Genomic DNA, 25,737 nt, shown 5'->3' with positions numbered 1-25,737 from the left:
GCTCATGCGTGGAAGGTGAACTGGTGGTAAGAAAATATGAAACCCACCACTGGAGAACATCTGGAAAGAGCAACGATGACTCAGCAGGATGTTTTTGCAAGCTTAAATAGGAGAGCTTGCCAATTTATTTATGAATGGAAAGTGCTAACTATGTCATATTAGACGTTCACATACGCATGACAGAGGTGGGATTCAGCAGGTTCTGACCGGTTCTGGAGAACCAGTAGCGGAAATTTTGAATAGTTCGGAGAACCAGTAAATACCATCTCTGATTGGGCCTGACCCCATCTATTCTCTGCCTCCTGAGTCCCAGCTGATCGGGAGGGAACGGGGATTTTGCAGTAACCTTCCCCTGGAGTGGGGAGAGAATGGAGATTTTACAGTATTTTTCCCCTGCCACGCCCACCAAGCCACACCCACCCAGTAGTAAAAAATTTCTGAATCCCATCCCCGTGTACAAGGTTAGAGATGAACTTGCAACAAAAGCCTAATTGAGGAACTACAATGCACACTCCCACCAATACTGGCATGGCAAGCTGTTTGTGTATATAAACAGACAGCAAACCCTGCTCCCTTCTAGCACTGATGATGTTAGCTAGTTAGGTAATGAAATGCTGGAAGCAAACAACTAAGTTCAGAGAGCATCCAGGACCCCACAGTTCAACCCTAAGCTGCAAATATTCTCTTTTATCGTATCTACCATTTGTCTGAGATGGTATGGGGTTCCTGCTTGAGCAGGGGATTGGACTAGATGATCTCCAAGGAACCTTATTCTTCAGTAATTGTAACTTTACATACTTAGGATGGCTCATTTGTGAATATGCAGATGTTCAAAACATGAAAACAATCCCAACACATAACTATTTCAATATTTCCCAGTTTACAGCAGTATACAAAGATTGTCTTTCCCTCATTTCATCCTGAAAAGCCCACAAGCTTTTTAGATAGATAGGTAGGTAGGTAGGTAGGTAGGTAGGTAGGTAGGTAGGTAGGTAGGTAGGTAGGTAGATAGATAGATAGATAGATAGATAGATAGATAGATAGATAGATAGATAGATAGATAGATAGATAGATAGATAGATAGATAGAGGTAAAAGTTCCCCTTGCACATATGTGCTAGTCGTTCCCGATTCTAGGGGGCGGTGCTCATCTCTGTTACAAAGCCAAAGAGCCAGCACTGTCAAAAGACGTCTCCGTGGTCATGTGGCCGGCATGACTAAACACCGAAGGCGCACGGAACGCTGTTACCTTCTCACCAAAGGTGGTCTCTATTTTTCTACTCGCATTTTTACGTGCTTTCGAACTGCTAGGTTCACAGAAGCTGGGAGGAATAACGGGAGCTCACTCCGTTAGGCGGTGCTAGAGATTCGAACTGCTGAGCTGCCGACCTTTCTGATTTGACAAGCTCAGAGTCTTAGCCACTGAGCCACTGCATCCTTTCCATGAAATAGAGATCATCAATTGTATGGAGGGCATCCCTTGGCTACAATCAATTCTTAGCATCCTGAGCAGAGAGGAGTGAGATGAAGGTTGAGCTTTATATTTTAACTGATGATGGTTGAAGAAGAAGGCTTACCTTGCCAAAAAGATGTGAAATGACCATGTCTGGTAAAGCATGAGCCCATCCAGAAATCTAGACATTAAAAAAAAAAAGTATGTTAATTCAAATACTGCAGGGATCATGTACCATTACCTCAGTCACGTTAACACTTTGGCATTCAATATAGTCTTAAGTATAGCCTTTATTGTCATTGTACAAAATAAATACAACGAAATTACAAAATTGTAATACAACGAACACAACCAATTATATACAGGGAGCCCTTTTCTTAACAGCAGTTTGTTTAGTGACTGTTCAAAGTTACAACGGCACTGAAAAAATGTGAACTTATGACCGTTTTTCTTAGTTATGACCTATGCAGCATCTCCATGCTCAGGGGATCAGAATTCAGATGCTTGGAAGCGGTTCATATTTATGACGGTTGCAGTGTCCTGAGGTCACGGGATCCCCTTTTGCGACCTTCTGACCAACAAAGTCAACAGGGAAGCCAGATTCACTTAACAACCAGTTTCCTAACTTATCCGCTGCGGAGATTGACTTAACAACGGTGGCAGGAAAGGTCGTAATACAGGACAAAGCTCACTTAACCAATGAGCACTTAGCAACAGTCATTTGGGGCTCAACTGTGGTCGTAAATCGAGGACTACCTGCACATCAAGAGGTGCGTTTTCTTCCCCCATTAAATGTATGGCCCTGAAAGGATACACTGAACTCTTACATTTTACGAGTTCCTTCGCTCTATAGCAGTGATGGCGAAGCTTTTTGGCACTGAGTGCTCAAACCAGAATGTGAGCATGGATGTGTGCCAGAGCACCAGCCAGCTGGTCTTTGGGTTTCTGGCACTCCGAAGTGCGGGAAACTCAAAGACCAGCTGGCCAGTGCACACATACCACTTGGTCTTTGGATTTTTGGCACTCCAGAGTGCGGGAAACCCAAAGACCAGCTGGCCGGTGCACACATACCACTTGGACTTTGGGTTTCTGGCACTCCGGAGTGCGGCAAACCCAAGACCAGCTGGCAGGTGCATACATACCACTTGGTCTTTGGATTTTTGGCACTCGGAGTGCGGGAAACCCAAAGACCAGCTGGCTGGTGCACTCATACCACTTGTTCTTTGGATTTTTGGCACTCCGGAGTGCGGGAAACCCAAAGACCAGCTGGCTGGTGCACACATACCACTTGGTCTTGGATTTTTGGCACTCCGGAGTGAGGGAAACCCAAAGACCAGCTGGCCAGTGCACACATACCACTTGGTCTTTGGATTTTTGGCATTCCCAAGTGCGGGAAACCCAAAGACCAGCTGGCCGGTGCACACATACCACTTGTTCTTTGGATTTTTGGCACTTGGAGTGCAGGAAACCCAAAGACCAGCTGGCCGGTGCACACATACCACTTGGTTTTTGGATTTTTGGCACTCCGGAGTGCGGGAAACCCAAAGACCAGCTGGCCGGTGCACACATACCACTTGGTCTTTGATTTTTTGCACACACACATGCGCCTGAAAGCTGGTTTTCATGTATGCCAGCTGGTCTTCAGGTTTCCAGTGCTCCAGCAAGCGAGAAGACCAGCTAGCATGTCAAAGATCCAAAGACCAAGTGGCATGTACGTGCCAGCCAGCTGGTGCACATGCGCACACTGGAAACCCGAAAAGCAGCTGGCGACAGTGTGTGCATCTACAATGAGGGCTCTGCGTGCTACCTCTGGCACGCATGCCATAGATTTGCCATCCTGGCTCTATAGTTTCAAAGGATGAAGAGACATTACGAACAATAGCTTGGCTTCGAAGTCCCAGATAAAGCCAAATGTTTATCTCTGTAATCCCTGCACTTCTAAACACACCTTGGTCTGTTTTAAGGTAAGTTTACACAAATGATGTCTCTTACCTTGGTCGCGGCCCAGTCCATCCACCCTTCGGCGCATGGATTGACATTGATAAGAACGAGTCCTTCCACCATATCAGGGTAGTTAAGCTGTGGATTTAAGAGGCACATGAGTAAACAAGCCAGATATGATTGGGGGGGGGGGGGGCTGAGGTAAAAAAAAATTGGGGACTTTTTTTTGAGGAGTTTTCCCCATCATTTGGGAAAAGAAAATACAGCCCTCCCTATATCATCATTCTGAAAATCTGTTGGAAGTGGATATTTGCGCTCTACATGGGGCAGCCCTTGAAGAGCATTCAGAGACTTCAACTCGTCCAGAATGCAGCCGCGCGAGCGATTGTGGGTGTACCTCGATACACCCACGTTACACCTATCCTCCGCGAGCTGCACTGGCTTCCAATCGGTCTCCGGATACGCTTCAAGGTGCTAGCTATCACTTATAAAGCCCTTCATGGTATTGGACCTGGGTACTTGAGAGACCGCCTGCTACCAATTACCTCCCAAAGACCCATTAGATCGCACAGGGCCGGCCTCCTCCGGGTTCCATCCACCAGCCAATGCCATCTGGCTACGACCCGGGGGAGGGCCTTCTCTGTTGCAGCTCCGGCCCTTTGGAACGAACTCCCCGCGGAGATTCGGACCCTCACCTCTCTCCCTGCTTTCCGAAAAGCCGTTAAAACCTGGCTGTGTCGGCAGGCCTGGGGTTGATGAGCTCCCCTCCCCTCTCGACAGGTGTGTTTGTTGGTCATTTTAATATGTTTATTTTGTACTTGTATGTTTCCCCTTCCCGTTTAAGTTGTTTGCCGCCCTGAGTCCCTTTTAGGGAATAGGGCGGCATATAAATAAAATAAAACTTAAACTTAAAACTTAAACTTAACTATTTTTATTATTATTAAATAGACATGGCCGCCCAGTTCATACTCAATGACCATCTTATTTAAAGATAATTTTACTGTCTTCCAGGGCAAAAACCGTGTCATGCGGAGGTCTGTTTCGGGAATCATGCACGTCAGAGGGGTATTGTCACCCACAAATTGTGTTCTTCAGTTGTAGTTGGGAATATATGAGAAATTGCCACGGGCAGAAAAATCAGGAGTCCAGGCAGTTCAGATGAACGTGTGGGTTTATCGTATGCTAAAGGTCTCTACAAGAATCTGAACGACTAACAGTCAAAGCCAATGGGAGGTAGATAACAGTCAATGGAATTCAAGGTGGGCTGGACTTAGACTTCTGATGGGCACGAAGGGACTCAAGACTAATGACACATTTGACCCCTTCCTCAGGCTCAGCCTGGTCACCTCTGACAGAAATATTGTGAAATATTTTCCCTCTGTACTTTGGCTGCTCACATCTCAGCCATTCTTTGTGGCGCAGTAGTTAGAGTGGAGCACTGCAGGCTACTTCAGCTGACTGCAGTTCTGCAGTTCGGCTGTTCAAATCTCACCGGCTCGAGATTGACTCAGCCTTCCATCCTTCCGAGGTGGGTATAATGAGGACCCGGATTGTTGTTGGGGGTGATATGCTGACTCTGTAAACCGCTTAGAGAGGGCTGAAAGCCGTATGAAGCGGTATATAAGTCTAACTGATATTGCTATTGCTATTCTTTGCTGAGGAAGAAGTCAGGTCACCTTTTGATTTTTGTTTGTTTTGATACTGGATGCCTGCTATTCAATTAAGGTTAAGCGGAGTAGAAGATGCGAAACTGAAAACAGTGTATTGTACTTAAAGTTTATAGTAGCTATACAAAGTGTGCAGCCACCCCCGTTCCCAACTTACAGCAAATCGGGTTAAAATGTAGGCCCCAGCTCCAGTTCCCATTCCGATCACACTTTTCAATCTAAAAAGAAAAAAAAAAACCAGCAAGTTAGAAATAAACATACATACATACGTACATATTTAAAAAGCTGTTTATCGCCGTTTGAGTCGCAATAGCCCTAAGCTCTACAGCCTACACAACCTGACTGGGTTTAGAGGCTCAGACCCCTCCAAAATCACTGTCCCACGAGGGGCTTTGATACTGGGGTCACTTTCCGGCACTCATTATTTACCCACAAACGCCCTAATTTAACCTCCAATGCTTTTCAATCCACATCCAACGCTCTTTTATGACCGGAGAAAGTAATGACGCAGCCGCCCTCATCGAGGGACTGAGTCTAAAGCTGGGTCTACCGAGCAACAGGGGCGTGGTTTAACAACGTTATCAGACCCAGTCCTCGCGATGAGTGGATGAAGGTTAACCCGGTCTGGAATGCTGCCTCCACCGCTAGGGAGAAAGGAATGTGAAGTTGTGTATTGGTTTCTTTCCACTTCTGGATATTCTATTTCACATTCAATATGCATTCAGCATATTGTTCCATGTCCATAGAGAAACAGAATGGAGGTCATTTGGACAAAGCATCTCCATCCCAACTATTTCCCACTCCCTCGACAAAGAAGCAAACAGAAATAGTTGCAGAACAAGGCCTTAAAAATGGCATGAAGATTTAAGAGTTGACCTTGTGTTCTAGATATGTCAGGGTAAATAGTTCAGTCTTAGCTCCCTGTACACAAATATTTGCTTCAATCATATTGACTAGTTGAAAGATCAGCTCTTCGAGTTTTAGACTTCTTCATAAAAGAACAGATTCTACACAACTCAGCTAGAAAGAAGATTGCTTTCTGCTAGAAGCTGAAAGAGGCTGCTGGGCAGGAAAGCAAACAGTTAAATAATACTGACTTTTGCTTATATTGAAATTTAGACTATAGAATATAGAATAACAGAGTTGGAAGGGACCTTGGAGGTCTTCTAGTCCAACCCCCTGCTTAGGCAGGAAACCCTGCACCACTTCAGACAAATGGTTATCGAACATCTTCTTAAAAACTTTCAATGTTGGAGCATTCACAACTTCTGGAGGCAAGTTGTTCCACTGGTTAATTGTTTTCACTATCAGGGAATTTCTCCTTAGTTCTAGGTTGCTTATCTCCTTGATTAGTTTCCATCCATTGCTTCTTGTCCTGCCCTCAGGTGCTTTGGAGAACAGCTTGACTCCCTCTTCTTTGTGGCAGCCCCTGAGATATTGGAACACTGCTATCAGGTCTCCCATAGTCCTTTTTTTTCATTAGACATATCCAGTTCCTGCAACTGTTCTTCATATGTTTTAGCCTCCAGTCCCCTAATCATCTTTGTTGCTCTTCTCTGCACTCTTTCTAGAGTCTCCACATCTTTTTTACACCGTGGCGACCAAAACTGGATGCCGTATTCCAAGTGTGGCCTTGGAATTTAAAATAAACATATTGCTCAATAACCAGTCAACACTTTTAAATTCAGAAACCTACCACACATTCCAGAGGGATGTGTTATTTAATTTCTCCGCCAGTGGAATTGTATCAGAATAAAATATATTTTGGGGATGGTGGCAGCTTCTGAAAGAAGAAGGTTCAAGCCATCTACTGCTATTACGGCCCTCAGATGTGAATGTTTTATTTTCCCAATTAACCAGGCCGATGAGAGAGATGTGGAGTCCTTTAACCACTAGTGCTCCAAAATACAATGGATTCTAACACCTCTTCAGTTCTAATAACCACCAGAGAAAACAAGACAGATATGTCACCGTTTTCTAAGATGTTTGGGGGATGCTGTGAGGGAACAGGAAAATGGTTTCTTCTAAAGCCTGAATGGGAAAAAAAACAACACTTGAGATATTCTATTCTACTCACCCAAATTGTTTTAGAACTCCGGGAAGCGTCTCAGACAGCTGATCCATAGAAGGATACATGTACCTATAAAACAAAGGTTAGAAAGATGTAACTCGTTTTGCAAAACATGAGAAGTAGTTGTTCTACTTCATTCTGGGTTGATCACCTCAAACCTGAAAGGAAGGCAACAACAAACTAAGCGGTATAAATTCATATCAATAAAGAGAGTTTATGCACACACACATATATGCACACACATATATGCACACACCAGTGGTGGGTTTCAAAATTTTTTTGAACCTACTCTGTGGGTGTGGCCTCCTTTGTGGGAGTGGCTTGCCGGCCACGTGACCTGGTGGGAGTGGCTTGCCGGCCATGTGTTTTCTTTCTTTCTTTCTTTCTTTCTTTTTCTTTCTTTCTTTCTTTCTTTCTTTCTTTCTTTCTTTCTTTCTTTCTTTCTTTCTTTCTCTCTCTCTCTCTCTCTCTCTCTCTTTCCTTCCTTTTGTCTCTCTGTCCCTTTTTCCTTTTTTCTTTCATCTCTCTCTCACTTTTTCTTTCTTTCTCTTTCTTTCTTCCTTTCTTTCTCTTTCTTTTTCTCTTTCTCTCTCTGTGTGAGTCTGTGTGTGTGTGTGTGTGTGTGTGTGTGTGTCAGTGGTGGGTTTCAAAATTTTTTGGAACCTCTTCTGTAGGTGTGGCCTGCTTTCCGGGTCCACTGGTGGAACCTCTTCTAACCGGTTTGGTAGATTTGACGCACCGGTTCTACCGAACTGGTGCGAACTGGTAGGAACCCACCTCTGGCACACACATACATACACACCCCAGCGGTGGGTTTCTATTTTTTTTACTACCTGTTTGCATCTGCGCCCGCATGCACACAACACTTCTGTGCATGCGCAGAAGTGTCCGGGCAGGTGGGCGGAGCCTCCCGCTGCCTCCACTACCGGTTCGCCCGATCCGGGCCGAACTGGGAGCAACCCACCTCTGATACAAACACACACACACACAACAGGTAGTCCTCCTTTTTATGACAATAGAGTCCAAAATTTATGTTGTTAAGTGAAAAAATTGTTAAGTAAGTTTTACCCCAAAAATAAGACTTGGGAAATTAAAAATTATGCTTCAGAAACCACAACAACAAAACCTGGCCAGTAGAATTCTCCCCCCCCCCCCCGCTTTCCCATATGAATCGTTTCGGAACTGAGGCTAAAACCTCCCAATTAAAATCCACAGAGTTAGTAGGGGCCACTAACCCAGGAGGAAAGGAAGGCGCTCCGTCTTGCTGTCCGGGGGCATCCACATGGCAGACTGCAAAATGTTGTGTGATTTCCTGCATGTCCTCATTATTGAAGAGGGGGTTGAAACACGTCTTGTCTTTGGAGGGAAGCAAAGGAGAAGGTGCCACGTTATTAAAACAGGCAAAACTTGGGGGAAAACAGACATTCTAACTGCACAACAGAGCCCTTGCAACTTTATCGCACAGCGAAAGAGGCAGGCATTGTAGGTCCGATTGTGACCATCTAAGCCAGTGGTTCCCAAACTTGGCAACTTTAAGACTTGTGGACTTCAACTCCCAGCAGAACTGGCTGGAGAATTCTGGGAGTTGAAGTCCACAAGTCTTAAAGTTGCCAAGTTTGGGAACCTCTGATCTGAGCACATTAGGAAAAGAGAGACATTTACATTCTAGAAAAAGTCAGCCTTGGCTTGATGGGACCCATTTAGGAAAGGCAGTATTTCACAGGAGAGTGAGCCCGTACAGATGCCTGCTTTATTTCTCTGCATTTTTTTTTTGCAACTCAGATCTGAAAAAGTGCTTTTCTTCAGAGTGTGAATATATGGACTACTATCCCAAGTCAAGCTTTTCATCAATTTTTCATCCATTTGGGTCTGCAATTTGCAGAACGCTCATTTCTGGTTGAAGAGACCCTTGGCTGGATGAAAAGGAAAAAAAATAAATCTCAAAACCATTTTCTTGTAGTCTTTCTAACAGATCTGTTTCGCTGTACAAAAATGCAGTGTCTATTTACAAGCAACATTTGGCCCTCTGCTAATGTGCAGCCACATGCAAAATGGACTTTGCTATAGCGAAGATTTAATGAGGGATTCCTCAAATTTTAAGTCCTGCACGTTTAGCATGACAAATTCACAATCGTTCTGGTTCAACAAGGAATTTCCGCCCGTCGTGAATTATTGAGCGACTCACAAAAATTAATAAAAACATTTGTTGAATGGGCTTCCTACTGTGTTGTCCAAGCTATAATGAAGTGAGCATATTGATTTTCAAACCCTTTTTTTGCCATGCCACTGTAGCTTCTTCAACAATTGAAACAAGACATAGTTTAGTGTTCTGACCCCCTCCTCCGTCCAGTAACAAATGCCAAGACAAATAGCTGGAATGCCACAACACTTTATTAGCAGGAATATAAATCTTGGTGGATGAAAGCCCAAACACGAACGAACAGATAAAGAACCTTGGCAGCAACCCAGACTCCGAGAGATACAGATAACAGCTTCTCCAGCGTTGATAATTAAGTTGAATCCTGCAAACAGCCTCCTCCCAAAGTCCCTCCTTATATACTGTCTTGAGAGGAGCCTAATTACAACCCCCTGGGTCCAATTATCTTCTGTATCTGCGTAGTTGTTCTCTACGTCTATCTGTCCACCGCTGCCGGGCATCCAGGACCAACTCCCTTGTCTCCTCCCCACTGCTCCAAGGCCTGACGTCAGGAGCACACTCCCTTTGGCTTTCACTGCTGCTCCATGACTCAAGCGCCTCCTGGTGGCCAACCAGCCTCTCTGATCCCTGCTCAGAGTCGGAACCCTGTCTAGGGTCCTCCACATCTTCCAGAGCAGACTCATAGGGCCCCTCGCTGTCGGAGTCTGTTTGCAGCTCCGACGGCTCCTGCTGGGCCACAACAGTTTAGCATATGTGAACTCAGCCAATGTTGCATTAACACCAGCCGTTCTAAATTTTTACTCTTCAGGTATGTCAGGACCGCATTACCCAGAATTCACAGGCAGCTTGGAAAGTGGGTGAGAATCCTGGGAATTGCAGTCATATAGATTTGAAACCAGATATATTTTTGTTGGTCATTCAACTCGAGACGTATGATAAAAAGACCACATAAATACTTGACCTCGCATACCTTAACCGCAACTAGAATTGTATTTGTGCAACAGTGGAAAGGGGAGGAGATCCCGTCTGAGGGGAACGTGATCAAGAAAATTTTAGACTGCGCAGAAATGGATAGATTAACTCTTTCTAATAAGGATGAAGAAGAAACGGAATGCTTTTTGATGTGGGACGTATTTTATCAATGGTTAAATAATAGAAGTTGGAAAGGAGGAGATACAACTGGAGGAAATGGTAAAGAGGAGAGTTGTTAAAGAAGATTTATTTATTTTATTTAGTTTGTCAAACGTGCAAAAGATAACAGGTATAAGTGTAAACATATGAACATAGTAAATGGGTAGGAATAAATGGAGATAGTAGGACAGGGATGGTAGGCACGCTGGTGCGCTTATGCATGCCCCTTACAGACCTCTTAGGAATGGGGTGATATCAACAGTAGACAGTCTTAGGTTGAAATTATAATATTAATTATATTAAGAAATATTAATGTTATGATATTATTATGTTATTATATTATTAATATGGTGGAGAGGAATTATAACAACAAAAATGTATAATATGATTACTTAAGCACAACTGTACCCAGAACACACACTATTTGATGAAAAATGGATGTTATATAAATGAAACAAATAAAACTTTTTGGGGGGGGGGGAGAATCCTGGGAACTGCAACCCCATCACACAGGATGGATACCTCATTCGGAAAAACTACATTAGATCATAAGGCACAAAACAAGAGTAACTAAGCCAGAAAGAAGAAATTCTCCACTGCAGGGTAGATATGAGAATGGGAAAGACAACGCAAGAGGACACACTTACGATTCAACCCAATGTCATGGTATGTTAGAATAGCAGGTCTGTTTCCTCGGGGTGTTCCACACATGGTCACATGGACTGACCCATGGACCGTCTCAATGTCTTGTTCCTGTGGGAGAAAGGCAGCATTAGCCCTCTGCACCTCAACAAAAAGGCTTCTGAACCCCACCAAGTATTTAACATTCAACAACTGGTAGCCCCAGTCAAAGCTACTTTTAGTAGTTCTGCCGGATTCTATTCGCAAAATCTGCAAGCGTTATCGTTCAAAAAATGACAAATTATCAATTTGCACTTACAAGGGCAAAAGAAGTCCTTGATAATGAGCCATTTGGTTAGAATAAAGAAGAGTAAAAATTAAAGAGAGGATCAAACTGGGAGTTGAGATGACCACCATTTCTTCCTTGGTGTTCTCCGAGTTTGGTTGTTTTCTTGAAGACGTCCCATTACCCAACTAGGTAACATCATCAGATTTCCAATTCAATCCCGGGCAGATGGGCTAAGTTTAACCCATGCTTGGACTTTCCACAGGAAAGTCCACAGGAGACTAGGGACTTTGCACAGGAGACTAGGGCCCTTCTAGCCCTGATGATGTTACCTAGTTTGGGTATTGAAATGTCTGCAAGAAAACAACCAAATTTGGAGAGCACCAAATAACCAGCATTTCAACCCTGTGTCAACTTCAAAGTGTGGTTTTGCTGTTGCAGCCATTGCCACTTTTCAGCTTGCCACAACAATAGGAGGGAGGGCGAGCCACCTTTGGCATGGCAGTTCCAGGCGGCGGTTCTCCTGTGGGAACTAAGGTCACCTAACCAGATGTTCAACAAAGACTTAGCCAGTTTCCATTATACTTGGCCGTCTAATTGGACAATGCGACCTGCACTCATAGGGGAAGGGAGAGTCTATTCTTTAATTATGTGAAAGCCACGGGAATTAGGTAGAGTTGGTTTTGCTTTCAATCTGTGCCGATATGATGCGCTCAATAAAGTTTTGCATTCAGCAATCGGAACATCTCAACAGTTGCCTTGCTTGGTTGGGTTCGTTAGTTGGAACTTTTGATGCCCTGAGCTACAAATATTCTCCTTTATTACTACGATCCTCTGCAAGTTTACTGCATGATTTCATAAGATTGCCAACTTCTATCAAGAGAAAATCGACCAATTCTCTCTTTCCCACCATCTAGAAAATATCGGGGAGACGCAACCCAATCTTTGCCAGATGTTTGGAAAACTATGTGTTCCATAGTATCTGTCTTTGGTCATATCAACAGGCTGAAATTGTAATGCCTGAATGAAAGCATTATGAGCCAACAACTTTGCTGAAGCAAAATGGCCTCAGTACATTTGATCAGCGCAGGGATGTTATCAATATCTGAAGAAATGCAGAGGGCTAAAAAAAAAACACAATGGAAATATTTGCCCATCATTTTGCTCCCTTGCAGAATTCATATGATTAGCTACATGAATGCTGGCTGTTAAAACTTGCTAGAATTGCTTGGGTACTAGAGAATTAGAGAATATACATGAACAACAGTCACAGTTGTTTACTCTGTGAGTGTGTAATTAAAAGTTTTAAAATGAACACAAAAACTTCCAAGAACTAATTCACAACAAAGAAAGAGAAAGGACAGGAGGGGGGGGGGGGTCAACATGCAGAAAAAAAGGATAAAAAGAAATAAAAAGAAGCAGTTTCTAATTTGCTTTGCTGCAAATATAACTAGAATAGAATAGAATAGAATAGAAAGGAATAGAATAGAATAGAATAGAATAGAATAGAATTCTTTATTGTCCAAGTGTAATTGTCTTTGGTGCATATGCTCTCAGCGTACAAAAAGAAAAAGAAAATAGAATACATTCATCAAGAATTGTAAGATACAACACTTCGTGATATTCATAGGTTATTTAATAAGCAATCAAATTATACTAGGAAACAAATAAAACAATATAAATTTTAAAGTTACAAGCAACATGGTTTAATCATAAGTGGAAAGAGATAGGTACTAGGCAGGAAGAGAATAATAATAATAATGATAATAATAATAATACACTTTTAGTAGATAATTTGACAGTGATGTATGATTAACTATTGTAACTATTTTGTATGATTATATACTATTATGTTATATATACATAATAGTATATATAAAAATACATACTATTATGTATGATTATCTATTGTATGATTACAAAGTGATCCTCATATAAAGAATTACAAAGAAGCTCATTTTTTCCTAATATCCATTTTTTCCCAATCATCAAAGCCACGTCATGCATTTTTCTCTCTTATGCAAAAAAATCTATCCTAAATGTTTCCTGTCAGTCATAAATGTAGATACTGTCACCAGGAATCAAAGAAAAAAATAAGCTTCCAAAATTTACCACCACCACCCCACCAACTTTGAAACTCCAAGCAGTAGTAACAACAATTTTGTTTCCTTTTGTTTCTGGCTTTCTATATTCCTTTTCCTTCCCAAAATACTTACAGCATTGCGCAACAAATAGGCCGTGTCTTCCACATTGAGCACCATTTTTAGGAAGTACAGTTTGAAGTTAATCGCAACGAGTCCAGCGAGAAAAATAAATTATCAGCTTTGGTTTGGGATCCGGGCAGCAAACGGGTTTTTATAGCAGAGTGGCTGCCCTGTCTAAGCCCTGAATCCCAGCAAGGAAACTGTTGTGCCACATCATCCTTAAATCGGACTTAAAGTCGGCTTAACACTAGGGATCTGGGTCCTGCCATCCAGCAAACACTGTGCGCACGTGCGTGTTGCAAAGGATGATAATCATTGTCCAGACAAGCCCATCTCACAAGTACAGCAGGGTGCTTTGCGTATTTTAATCTTTGTAGTGTTTTTAATTTCATCAGGGTTTTTAAAAATATTTTTATAACGATTGTGTTATACTTGTTGTTTTCTTGATTGTTGTACGCTGCCAGAGTCGCTTCTTGTGAGATGGGCAACCATATGTGTTAAGCAAGTAAGTAAATTTAGGCTACAGACTCATAGTAGCTTAAGCAATAGCAATAGCAGTTAGACTTATATAGCAGTTAGACTTATATACCGCTTCATAGGGCTTTCAGCCCTCTCTAAGTGGTTTACAGAGTCAGCATATCGCCCCCACAGTCTGGGTCCTCATTTCACCCACCTCGGAAGGATGGAAGGCTGAGTCAACCCTGAGCCGGTGAGATTAGAACCGCCGAACTGCAGATAACAGTCAGCTGAAGTGCCTGCAGTACAGCACTCTAACCACTGCGCTACCTCGGCTCTCTAATATAAGTTAGACTTATATACCGCTTTATAGGGCTTTCAGCCCTCTCTAAGCGGTTTTACAGAGTCAGCATATTGCCCCCAACAATCCGGGTCCCAGAATAATGAGGTGCCTCCAATGCAAATGCAATGATGAAGCTTTAAACAGCTTCTCACTGTCGGCCAATTTCTCCTTAGTTCTAAGTTGCATCTCTCCTTGATTAGTTTCCATCCATTATTTCCTTGTCCTGCCCTCAGGTGCTTTGGAGAAAAGGTCTCAACCTATTCTTCGTAGGTTCAACCACGAGTTACAGATGTTCTCTTCTATCAATAAGTATTTTTCATGTCTCACTTTTAACCTCATCGTTAAAAGAGTTAAAATAAATCCATGGTTCATCTGAGGGTGTCGGCGGTTGTCCAGGAAGTGCAGCAGTGGTGGGTTGCGGGCGGTACGCCCCGGTACGGGCGTACCGGTGCCTCCCTGGAGCACCGGGTACTGTTTCCTGTACGATGCTCCGGAGGGCCCACCCGTTCGCCCGAGCTCATCATCTGTATTTGAGCTCTTCGGCGCTTCCACACACATGCACGGAGCGCACGGCACCTGCGTGACACCCCACCGAGCAGCTGGAGTGTCGCGGAGGCGTCACAAGAGGTAAGGACGCTGCGCGCATTCACGTGGTGGAAGCCGGACCCTGTTGCAGCCATACCAGTTACAACAGGATCCGGAACCCACCACTGGTGCAGTCTATGTACCCAATAGAGGGATGAAATTAAAACAATATACATAGGACTTTGGAAAAAGTTCAGAGAAGAGCAACTACTATATTTTTGGAGTATAAGACGCACCTGAGTATAAGACGCACCAAGATTTTGAAGAGGCAAATTTAAAAAGTTTTTCCACTCTGCAGATCTCCCAAAAATGGCCCATTTTTCGCAAAAACGTGCCTGTTTTTATCCCCCCAAAAGGCCATCAATAGCCTTTAAGAGTCCTCCTGGCGGGTGCCCCCCCCCCCAAAACAAGCAAAAAACGGCCAGTTGTTCACTCATTTCTGCCCTCCACAGGCCCCAGGAGCACCCTGGAAGCCTCCAAAAGACTATGCACAGCCATTTTGGTGAAGGGGGCGGGGTTTCAGGAGGGAAAAAAATGCTGTATTCAGTGTATAAGATGCACTCAGATTTTCATCCTCTTTTTTTGAGGGAAGAAGGTGCTTCTTATACTCTGAGAAATACGGTAAGATAATAAAAGGCCTGGACAGTTGCAGGAACTATATATGGCCAGTATAGAGAAGAAAAGAACCAGGGGGGTGACATGAGAGCAGTACTCCAGTCCTTGAGGGACTGCCACAAAGAAGAGAGGGTTAACTTATTTTCCAAAGCACCAGAAGGGCAAGACAAGAAACCATGGATGGAAACTAATCAAGGAGAGAAGCAACCTGAAATTAAGGAGAAACTTCCTAACAGGGAGGACAATTAACCAGTGGAAGCTCCATCACTGGAGGTTTTTAAGAAGAGACCGGACAGTCACTTGTCTGAAATGCTACAGGATCTCCTGCTTGAGCAGGGGGTTGGACTAGATGACCTCCAAGATCCCTTCCAGCTCTGGTCTGAATTGAAATTGAAATATTTATCAAAAGGCACTTCTAAGGACCTCTTCCGTAAAACACTCTTTCCTGCTGGAGGATTCAAAGGCGCGGAAGGCACGCTGGAAAAAAATTTTGGCTACCTTGGAAGAAACTCAGTAAAGGCTCATCTGAATTCCCAAAGAAGGGATGGCAACTAAGAAAGTCCTTTTCTGTGGTCCCTGATGGAGGACGCTCCCTTGGGAAAGGGACTCAGATATAACCTTTTCTTCCAGATTTTAATATCAACATCCCATAGAAAAATCTACCTTCCCCAAACATACAGGTTGTTCTCTATACAGTGTTTTTCAACCTTTTTTGTGCAAAGGCACACTTTTTTCATGAAAAAAATCACAAGGCACACCACCATTAGAAAATGTTAAAAAAAAATTAACTGTGCCTATATTGACTATATATAAAGTAATTCTCCCACGGCACACCTTACACTATGTCACGGCACACTAGTGTGCCGCGGCACAGTGGTTGAAAAACACTGGTCTATGAGACCAGTAAACTTTCAGGCTGCATAGAAGCTTGGGAGATTATCCATGCCACGATAACCACTACTAGACAAGGGATTTGGATCAAATTTAATAAATGGTCCACACTGATGTGGCCCCAATCCTTACTCTAAGCCAGTGTTTCGCAACCTTAGCAACTTGAAGATGTCTGGACTTCAACTCTCAGAATTCCCCAGCCAGCGAATGCTGGCTGGGGAATTCTGGGAGTTGAAGTCCGGACATCTTCAAGTTGCCAAGGTTGAGAAACACTTCTCTAAGCCCTTCGGCACACGACTCCGCCGCTCGGCTATCTCCACGCTGGCCGGTCATCTCTGGGTGAAATCTGTGGGGGTTGCAGTAGGCTTCCCCCAAGAAAAAAAAACAGATGGCGTCTCATCCTAATGAACATCACGTTTTACCGCTAAGAGTTTCTTTGGTGACAACCCTGGCCTTGCAACCCTCCCCTTGGCCATAGAAATATATCCCAGGTACACGCGCTAATCCGATTGGAGGCTGAAGATCAACCTGCCATCTGGCGCCTTGCAGAACACACTGGGGGGTGGGTGGGCTGCAGAGTCGGCTCTACGGATGCACGTGGCCAAGGGGAGACACACGTCCAAGGAAAGAGGTCACCCTTCCCTGGAATCCAGCAGTGAACAGCTGTGCTGTCAATCCTCTGCCTTAAGAGAGAGAGGCGTTTTTCTATCTCAGCTCCGCGAAAGCAGAGCGTGTTCCAGCCCAGGCAGCTGGGCTGCGTTTTGAGATTCTTACTGCAAATTCAGATCGGCGGGAGGTTGCCTAGCGGCGAAGACTCTCACCTCCCGCTCGGAAGGTTAAGAGTTCGATCCTAGGTTAGCTGTAGATGTTTCTCTCTCTTCACTGAGAACAGTTTTAGCATCCTTTGCTAGTAGACCAGGGTCTCCACCCAGCTCAGAGGGAGATCTTACATTTTGCAAGGACCCTGACAAACAGTCTTGTGGTATTGGTGAAGTGGAGGAAATTACTAAGCCGGCCTTTCAGAATGATTTAGAAAGCCTTCTTCAACTTTTGGTTTAAATCAGGGGGGGCTCCAACCTTGGCCATTTTAAGACTTATGGACTTCAACTCCCAGAATTCCCCAGCCAGCGGTCTCTGGTTTAAATTAATCCGGAGATGCTTACTTGCTGGTCAAACTCCCCCCCCCCCAATATTTCTAATTCATGTGGGAAGATCCCTGATTTCTTTCTTTCTTTTTCTTTCTCTTTCTTTTTCTCTCTTTCTTTCTTTCTTTTTCTTTGTTTCTTTCTCTCTCTCTCTCTTTTTCTCTATCTCTCTTTTTTCTCTCTCTCTTCCTTCCTTTTTTCATCTATCTATCTATTTATCTATTTATCTATTTATCTATCTATCTATCTATCTATCTATCTATCTATCTATCTATCTATCTATCTATCATCTATCTATCTATCATCTATCTACCTACACTATATTGCCAAATGTATTCGCTCACCCATCCACATAATCAGACTCAGTTGTGAGCGAATCCTTTTGGCAATATAGTGTATCTATCTATCGCTATTTCTGAGGATTTGAAGGCTTCGGAAAACAACACTGAAGCCAGAGTAAATACAAACATTTGAAAAAGCACACGACAAACTTGGTAACTTCTTCAGCTGCCAACTTTAATCAGAAATTTGCTTTTCCAAAAACCCCTTTTCTCTTAAGTGCTTCTGTGAATCATTCATGTTATAACTGATATTATAGCTAGCGGCTGTTCCCACTGGACCACCTGAAGAGAATCGACTATATTTCCTTAGATGCCTATGGCAATATTTAACCAAGGTAAAGTCTGTTCTACCACACTTACTTGAATGTCAACATCGATATCAGGAAGGAGACGAGTGATGGCCTAGAAAAGAAAAGTTACAAGAGGGTTACAAGATCGAAAGCGCCAAAGATTTTCATTTCTGAAATAAACGCTGTGGAGATTTATTAGCTTTGCCCCCTTTATGTAAGTTTAATGAAACAGGATTTCTGCGATGTTGTCAGGTTTAGAGAGGATCTCGCCAAACCAATGGGGCAGAAGTTGCAGGGGTCATCGGAAAGCCCATTGAGTGACCCTAAATAAAAACAGCCTGGATCCGATCCAGAAATAACTTAAGGACTGCCCTGGTGAATGCAGACGCTATTCACGTCATCGTTCCTCCTGTTGGAAGTTAAAACCCACCCCTCTCCGAGAGAAATGAAATATTTTGGGAAATATTAAAGGGCAGAATATTTCCTCTAAATGGGATGAAGAAACTCAGCTCCCCTCCCCCATCTTTGTCAATGGGCCATTAAGGCCTGAGCCAATCTATTTTACATAACAAAGATCTACCCCCCCTTCCTCTAGCAAACAGAAACTCACCACAAGGCACCTGGGAAAATTACATCACCCAGCAAGTTAAGCAAGCCTGGGAGACAGTCCACCATTAAATCATCTTTCCAAGCAGCCTCCATGTTTCCAGTGTCTTTTCCCCCACTTGGAACTGAACCCAGAAGGACATTTCTTCCAACAACACTCCCATAAGTGGAAATCTTATGATTCTTATCATTTGCAGATCCCGAGCGAGTACTGGGGAGGATCTGTGATTTGAGAGTCTGGAAGATTTGGCAGTCTTTCTGGTGCGGTTATGCAAACTTATCTCTTAAGCTGACAGCAAACCCCGCTTCCTTCTGGCACTGACGATGTTACTTAGTTGGGTAACGAAACGTCTGCAGGAGAACAACCAGGCTCACAGAGAGCACAACTTACCTCTTCTTTGTCTACTAAAGGTTTCTGCTCTGCCACACGGGAATCCGGACCATCTGACGACATGGTCAGCAGTTGGTACCTAAGAAAAATGCAGAAATGTTCAATGTTCCTTAGGGTCAGAATGTACTACACACGTATCTACCACAAGAAGAGAATATTTGAAGCCCTAGGTTGAACTGTGGGGTCCCTGGTGCTCTCTGAGGTTGGTGGCTTTCTTGCAGACATTTCACTACCCAACTAGGTAATTTCATCAGTGCTGATGTTACCTAGTTTGGGAAAGAAACGTCTGCTAGAAAACCACCATGCTCAGGAAGCACCAAGGACCTCACAGATATCTGTGCTTCTGCAAAATTGAGATTTTTTTTCAAAGCCAAAAGCATAAAGCTGAGAGTTGTGGCCCACCAGTGGCCAGCAGAGCTGGCAGCAGTGAGGAGGTTGGGGAGGAACATAGGCCAGTCCTGGACTCTGGGGAAGGATCTGACAAGGGCTCTGTGTTGGAGGCAGAGAGGGGGCCATGGCTGTCTGACAGTTATCAGCTGCCTTCGGAGTCAGACATCAGGGAGGCAGACGAACAGCTGGAGCCTGTTCCCAGTGTGTGCATGCGTAGAGTTGCCAGATAACGGGAACAGCTAAGGAACAGGGGTTGACTTGGGAGTAAGGCCACAGGTGGATGGTAAATGTCCCCTCCCAGAGGAAATAAAAGAGGAGCGAAAGGGGAGTGGAGTTTGCAGGAGACAATTAGTTCATTCCTGCATTCTTGCCAAGTATTGCGGCGTCTGAAAGATATCGGCCTGGCCGCTCTCCAAGCCTGAAAAAGGTCAGTAATTGTGAACTATCTTGAAAGACTGTGGGAGAGAAAACTTGACTGGAGAGGAATTCACTGTAAATTAAATAAAAGGGGTTTATCAGGACAAGGACACGGCTCCATGCTGGTGGGGAAGCCTTGGTCAGAATGCTGAATAGGCCTCTCCAGAGGCGCCCGACAGAACATGGATCGATGATGCCATGAGATGTTTCAGGCAGCAGAAGGCCTGCCTTCCAGAATTCTCCTGACTGAACGCTCAGCAGCCAAAGCTGACCGTTGCCTCTGTCTCACTTTTGCAAAATCAGCAGGGTTTCAGATCCTGAACAATAGCCACAGTGCCAGTTGTGCTTTTCAACCCTGCAAATCCATTCCCTTAGTTAGATGGGAGTAAAGCAGGAGAGGCGGAATAAGCTGATGAAGGAGGCTCGGTGTGTTTCCTGCTAGCCTTGCTGATATTTCCCTTCTTATAAGCTGATGAAGCTGGGATGGTTAGACAAAAGTAAGGGACAAGGAGCATTTCTTTTCCCTTTCAAAAGTCAGCCGGAAAGGGTGACTGGGCAGACCAAACCCTTTGGACAGGGCCACACTGGCAAGATAAAGCATGGGGAACTATCAGCGAAAAAGCATTTAAAATAACCAGAGTTAAGTAAGTAAGTAAAATCTTTATTACGGTCAAAGACCAGCAATACACATTAGCTTTTACACTATATTAAAAAATACTAACATTACAATGTAATTAAAAAGCATTGACATTAAAAGTGGATAATAACATAATGGTCCAAAGATTGTTAAGAGGTATGTCCAGATAATTAGTACAAGATGGTACTATACTTCTGTAGCCAATTTTTTTTCCTTATGGACATTGCAGCAGCACAGAACTTTGCCACTGCATACGTGGTAACCGGGTTAGTGTCCTGGAGGAGAAAGCCTAGATAAAAATGGTCTGCCCTCCCTGGCAATCTCTCTAATAAGGGGAGAATATGTGCAGACCTACAAGCTCTGTGTAGCTCGCAGTGTAATAGAACACGTGAATTATCTTCCACTTCTCCTTTACCACATATACAAACCCGTTCGGCTATAGGTGTTCTCTTATACCTGCCCTGGAGGAGTGTTGAAGGAAGAATGTTAAATCTGGCTCTGAAGAAAGCTATACTTTGTTTGGGGGAGATCAGGTCATTTAGATATCTTGCCGATTCCCACACACCCTGTTTGATTCTGTCCCTACTGTGGAGAGGCAACCTATTTAGCTCTTCTTGGAACTCCCATGTCCCTCATTCTGATAATTACTACTTGCTTTACTTGCTCAAAGCCTAGGGACATTAAGAATAATGGTGAGAGCCCATAAGAGCCCAGCTTGTGATCAATTGCTTGTTTCCAGAGGGAAAGGAAATTGTCAGTCAATAACCAGAGTCAATATTATAGTATAATGAGAATAAACACATCATTTGTGATTTTCCCAAAGGTGCTTTTTCAGGAGGCAACTGGACTTTGTTTGTTTTTTCCTTTTGAAGACAAAAAAGTCCAGTTACCTTCTGAAAAAATGCACCTTTGGGACAAACATGACTTGGGATGACTGAGAATAATTTCTACAGACTATTATTTGTGATTGTCTTCGAAAAGGCAGAGGTTCGAATTTTCCTCACCACGTTAAGCAAGGGATTTCTGACCATGCAGAAAAGACCTTCCCAATGGTTGACTTGGTTAACTTCTGAATCAAATCATAAGATTTACATAATGACAGAACTTATCTTGGTGGTTAGAATTAGACAGCAACGTTATAGATAAAAGTAAGCGACATATCTTAGGACAGGGTTGACTCTCATTATTCTGCTCCGGGGCCTGTGATAATTGGCAGATGACCAAAATAGAATAGAATCGAATATAGAATTCTTTATTGGCCAAGTGTGATTGGAGACACAAGGAATTTGTCTTTGGTGAAAATGCTCTCAAGTCAGGGGTGGGTTTCTCGCCCCGTTCCAACCGGTTCGGTTGGAACGGGGCCAGCGGCATCCTCGTGCACGCGCACGGTGCACGCATGCGTACTAGCGTCTGCGCGACGCTCCAACTGCTCCTGGACGATCGCGCAGGCGCTGTATGCGTCCTGCACATGCGTGGAAGCACAGAACTCGTCAAAACCGGGTAAGGACCGTGGGCGGGCGGGCACGCCCTTCGCCGTTCCCGGAAGTTACTTACTTCCGGGTTCAGTGACCAACCGGTTCGCAGGGACCGCCACGAACCGGTTGAAACCCACCCCTGTCTCAAGTGTACATAAGCAGAATAAAATACATTCATCAAGAATAAAAAGATGCAACACTTAGTGATAGTCAAGGTTACTAATAAGCAATCAAATTATACTAGGAAACAAATAAAAATAATATCAATTGAAAGATACAAGCAACATAGTTATAGTCATAAGTGCAAAGAGGTAGGTACTAGGAGGGAAGAGAATAATAATAGTAGTGCAGTCTTAGTAGATAATTTGACAGTGTTGTTTAGCAGAGTGATGGCATTCGGGGAAAAACTGTCCTTGTGTCTAGTTGTTAGCAATAGCAATAGCAGTTAGACTTATATACCGCTTCATAAGGCTTTCAGCCGCCTCTAAGCGGTTTACAGAGTCAGCATATCACCCCCACAGTCTGGGTCCTCATTTCACCCACCTCGGAAGGATGGAAGGCTGAGTCAACCTTGAGCCGGTGAGATTTGAACAGCCGAACTGCAGATAACAGTCAGCTGAAGTGGCCTGCAGTACTTGCACCCTAACCACTGCGCCACCTTGTTCTGGTGTGCAATGCCCTGTAGCGTCGTTTTGAGGGTAGAAGTTGTAACAAAGTAGATGGCACTGAGCCAAGGGCCCAATGGGTTAATAATCAACAATTCTAACTGACGTTCAAAGTACAAATAATTAAACTGCACCAATATTGCAACTCAGCAGCTAGTTACCATAATAGGACCTTCTTAATGACCGGAAACCAGACCTTCTGAAGGAAATATATTGAAAGAATGGTCTAGGTCAGGAGGTGGCAAACTTGAACACTCAAAGAGCCATTTGGACCCGTTTCCCACAGAAAAGAAAACACCGGGAGCCGCAAAGGTCCTAACCGGAAGCCCCCTGTTCAATTCTGGGGCTGACCGGAAGTTCAGTTCCCCCACCATAGAGTCTCCTCCTAGCGCGGCAAACTTTTTCCTCTAACCATCATAACCAAAAGCCCTATCAATTGTGGAGACAACTGGAAAACCCTCCCCTTGCCATAGAGTCTTCTCCTGGCGCACTGTGCTTCTCCCCTCCCCCCACCAGAAGCTCCTCTCAAAATTGTGGCGCCAACCAGTGATGGAGCCACAGCAGAGGGAGGAAAGAGCCACATGCGGCTACAGAGCTGCCATTTGCTGACCCCTGGTCTAGGTGGGTAACTTTGAGGAATCCATTGGAATATCTGACATTTTCAGTTTATATGCTGGTGTTTTCACCGTGTGATGGTCAGAAGTGACTTGACCAGTCACAAAACACACGTCGAAGGCAAATGGCTGGATAGCTTGTCCGGTTCCACCACAAAAGCGCGTAGGACAAAAGCGCGCTCGACAAAAGCGCGCTGTGACGTCATCACAGCGCGACGAAAAAGATCGAAAAAATGTAAAAATAAAGCTAAAACCTTCCCCTAACCCCCCCAAACCTAACCCTAAACCTAACCCTAACCCTAACTCTTAACCTAACCCTAAACCTAACCCTAAACCTAACCGTTAAAGTAACGAAAAACGTAACGCTAACCCTTATCCTAACCCTAACGCTAACGCTCTAAAGCTAACCCTAACCCTTACCCTTACCCTAACCCTAACCCTAACCCTAACCCTAACCCTTACCTTTATGTGAATCGGCTTGCTTTAATTTAATTTTTATTAATTTTTATTTGAATTTTTCGATCTTTTTCGTCGCGCTGTGATGACGTCAAAGGCGCGATTTTGTCGATCGCGCTTTTGTCGTCCGCGCTTTTGACGGGTCACGGCTTGTCCGCCCTCCTGCATGTTTCAGTCCAATTTTATCATGGTGTTTACTTCCTCTCCTCCAAAAACCTTGGACACATTTCTGAACAAGGCCTCCCGGAGTAGAGGAAACCCAACATTTTGGCTTCTAAAAATGCCAGGGCTGCCTTCTGTAAGCCTCAAGAGACGTCCTTGTAAACAAACTGCAATCAGTGAGGCTGTATCACAGCAGGAGAGGCCTCCACTGTATTTATTTTGATTTAAATAATCTAAAATAAAACAAACGCAGAGAGGAAGCAGCTTGGTGGTCACCCAAGGTTAGGCTCAAGTTCTCCAGGCTATCGAGAGTTTCCCCATCGACATTCTAAGAGGAGGACAGATGATTAGAGGTTACCATTATCAAGGGACATTACTCAAACCATAAAGCCAAGTCATGCCGGAGTTTTGATTTCACTTCCCCAATTTAAAGAGAATCCGGATGAGGATTGAGTATTAGAAGAACTCCATGGAGGTCTATGAGCCAGCAGCGGCCAAAAAAAGCCAATGCAATTCTAAACTGCATTAACAGAGGGATAATAAGGTACTAAAATCACCCTATAAAGCCTTAGTAAGACCACAGCTAGAGTACTGCGTCCAGTTTTGGTCACCACACTATAAAAAAAAAGATGTTGAGACTCTAGAAAGAGGGCAGAGAAGAGCAACCAGGATGATTAGGGGACTGGGGGCTAAAACATACAATGAACGGTTGCAGAGACTGGGCATGGCTAGTCTAGTGAAGAGAAGGACCAGGGGAGACATGATAGCAGTCTTCCAATATCTCAGGGGCTGCCACAGAGGGGAAGGGGGTCAAGCTATTTTCCAAAGCACCTGAAGGCCAGACAAGGAACCACGGATGGAAATTGAACAGGAGAGATTCAACCTGGAAATAAGGAGGAGCTTTCTGACAGTGAGAACAATCAACCCATGGAACAGAAGTTGCCTTCAGAAGTTGTGGGAGCTTCATCACTTGAGACTTTCAAGAAGAGACTGGACTGCTCTTTGTCAGAAATGGTGTAGAATCTCCTGCTTGAGTGGGCATGGAGGAGGGGGTTGGATTAGATCAGTGGTCTCCAACCTTGGCAACTTTAAGACCTGTGGACTTCAACTCCCAGAGTTCCTCAGCCAGCAAAGCTGGCTGAGGAACTCTAGGAGTTGAAGTCCACAAGTCTTAAAGTTGCCAAGGTTGGAGACCACTGGATTAGATGACCTATAAGGTATCTTCCAACTCTGTCAATCTATCTTAAATCTTGAGCTGAGCATGTCAATTCCTCCAAGTAAGTCACATAAAATGAAGGAACGAAACCAGAGGAGGGACTGTACTCCTACTGTTTTACAGCAGGGGGTCTGGAAGCCTCACAGAACAAGTTGGTCGACTTGCAAAACACATAATGAACATCCGGCCGCAGCCAGCTTGAGGTCAACTGACAGGTTCTCTCATTAGTTGTCCTTCAAACAGTCAAAGTAACCTTTCCATCCTGATTCAGGCATCCAAAACAGGATCCCGTCAATTAAGCATGCTTAGAAATATTGATAAGGGTTTCTTCTTCGACAAAAAAAAATAATGTTTATGCTTTGTTAAACTTAGCCAAGCTATCTAGCCTGCCTTCTTTCCTTCCTAAAGAGGGGGGCGGGGGATGAAACCCTGGTCATAACAGAATAGGAAGGGACCTTGGAGGTCTTCTAGTCCAACCTCCTTGGAGGTCTTCTAGTCCAACCCTGTATAG

At 44.0% G+C, this 25,737-nt stretch overlaps 1 protein-coding gene across 1 annotated transcript in view; it reads right to left on the bottom strand.

Moving 5' to 3' along the window:
• NDRG1 (N-myc downstream regulated 1) overlaps positions 1-25,737 on the bottom strand; it is a 60,756-nt gene that overhangs the window by 12,587 nt on the left and 22,432 nt on the right. The window contains exons 2-9 of the mRNA XM_087706663.1: positions 19,195-19,273; positions 18,268-18,309; positions 11,068-11,173; positions 8,367-8,487; positions 7,138-7,200; positions 5,218-5,278; positions 3,445-3,531; positions 1,577-1,633 (exon numbers count right to left, since the gene is read on the bottom strand). Coding sequence (XP_087562789.1) covers positions 1,577-1,633; positions 3,445-3,531; positions 5,218-5,278; positions 7,138-7,200; positions 8,367-8,487; positions 11,068-11,173; positions 18,268-18,309; positions 19,195-19,257 — 600 coding nt within the window. The 5' untranslated portion in view covers positions 19,258-19,273. The remainder of the gene's footprint in view (positions 1-1,576; positions 1,634-3,444; positions 3,532-5,217; positions 5,279-7,137; positions 7,201-8,366; positions 8,488-11,067; positions 11,174-18,267; positions 18,310-19,194; positions 19,274-25,737) is intronic.

Source organism: Thamnophis sirtalis, unplaced genomic scaffold (assembly GCF_051295495.1).
Source record: "Thamnophis sirtalis isolate CommonGarterSnake01/CBP01778 unplaced genomic scaffold, rThaSir2_p1.2 scaffold_2, whole genome shotgun sequence".
NCBI classification, from domain to species: Eukaryota; Metazoa; Chordata; class Lepidosauria; order Squamata; family Natricidae; genus Thamnophis; species Thamnophis sirtalis.
Note: the sequence above shows the minus strand (reverse complement) of the source record. Positions and strands in the feature narration are given on the sequence as shown.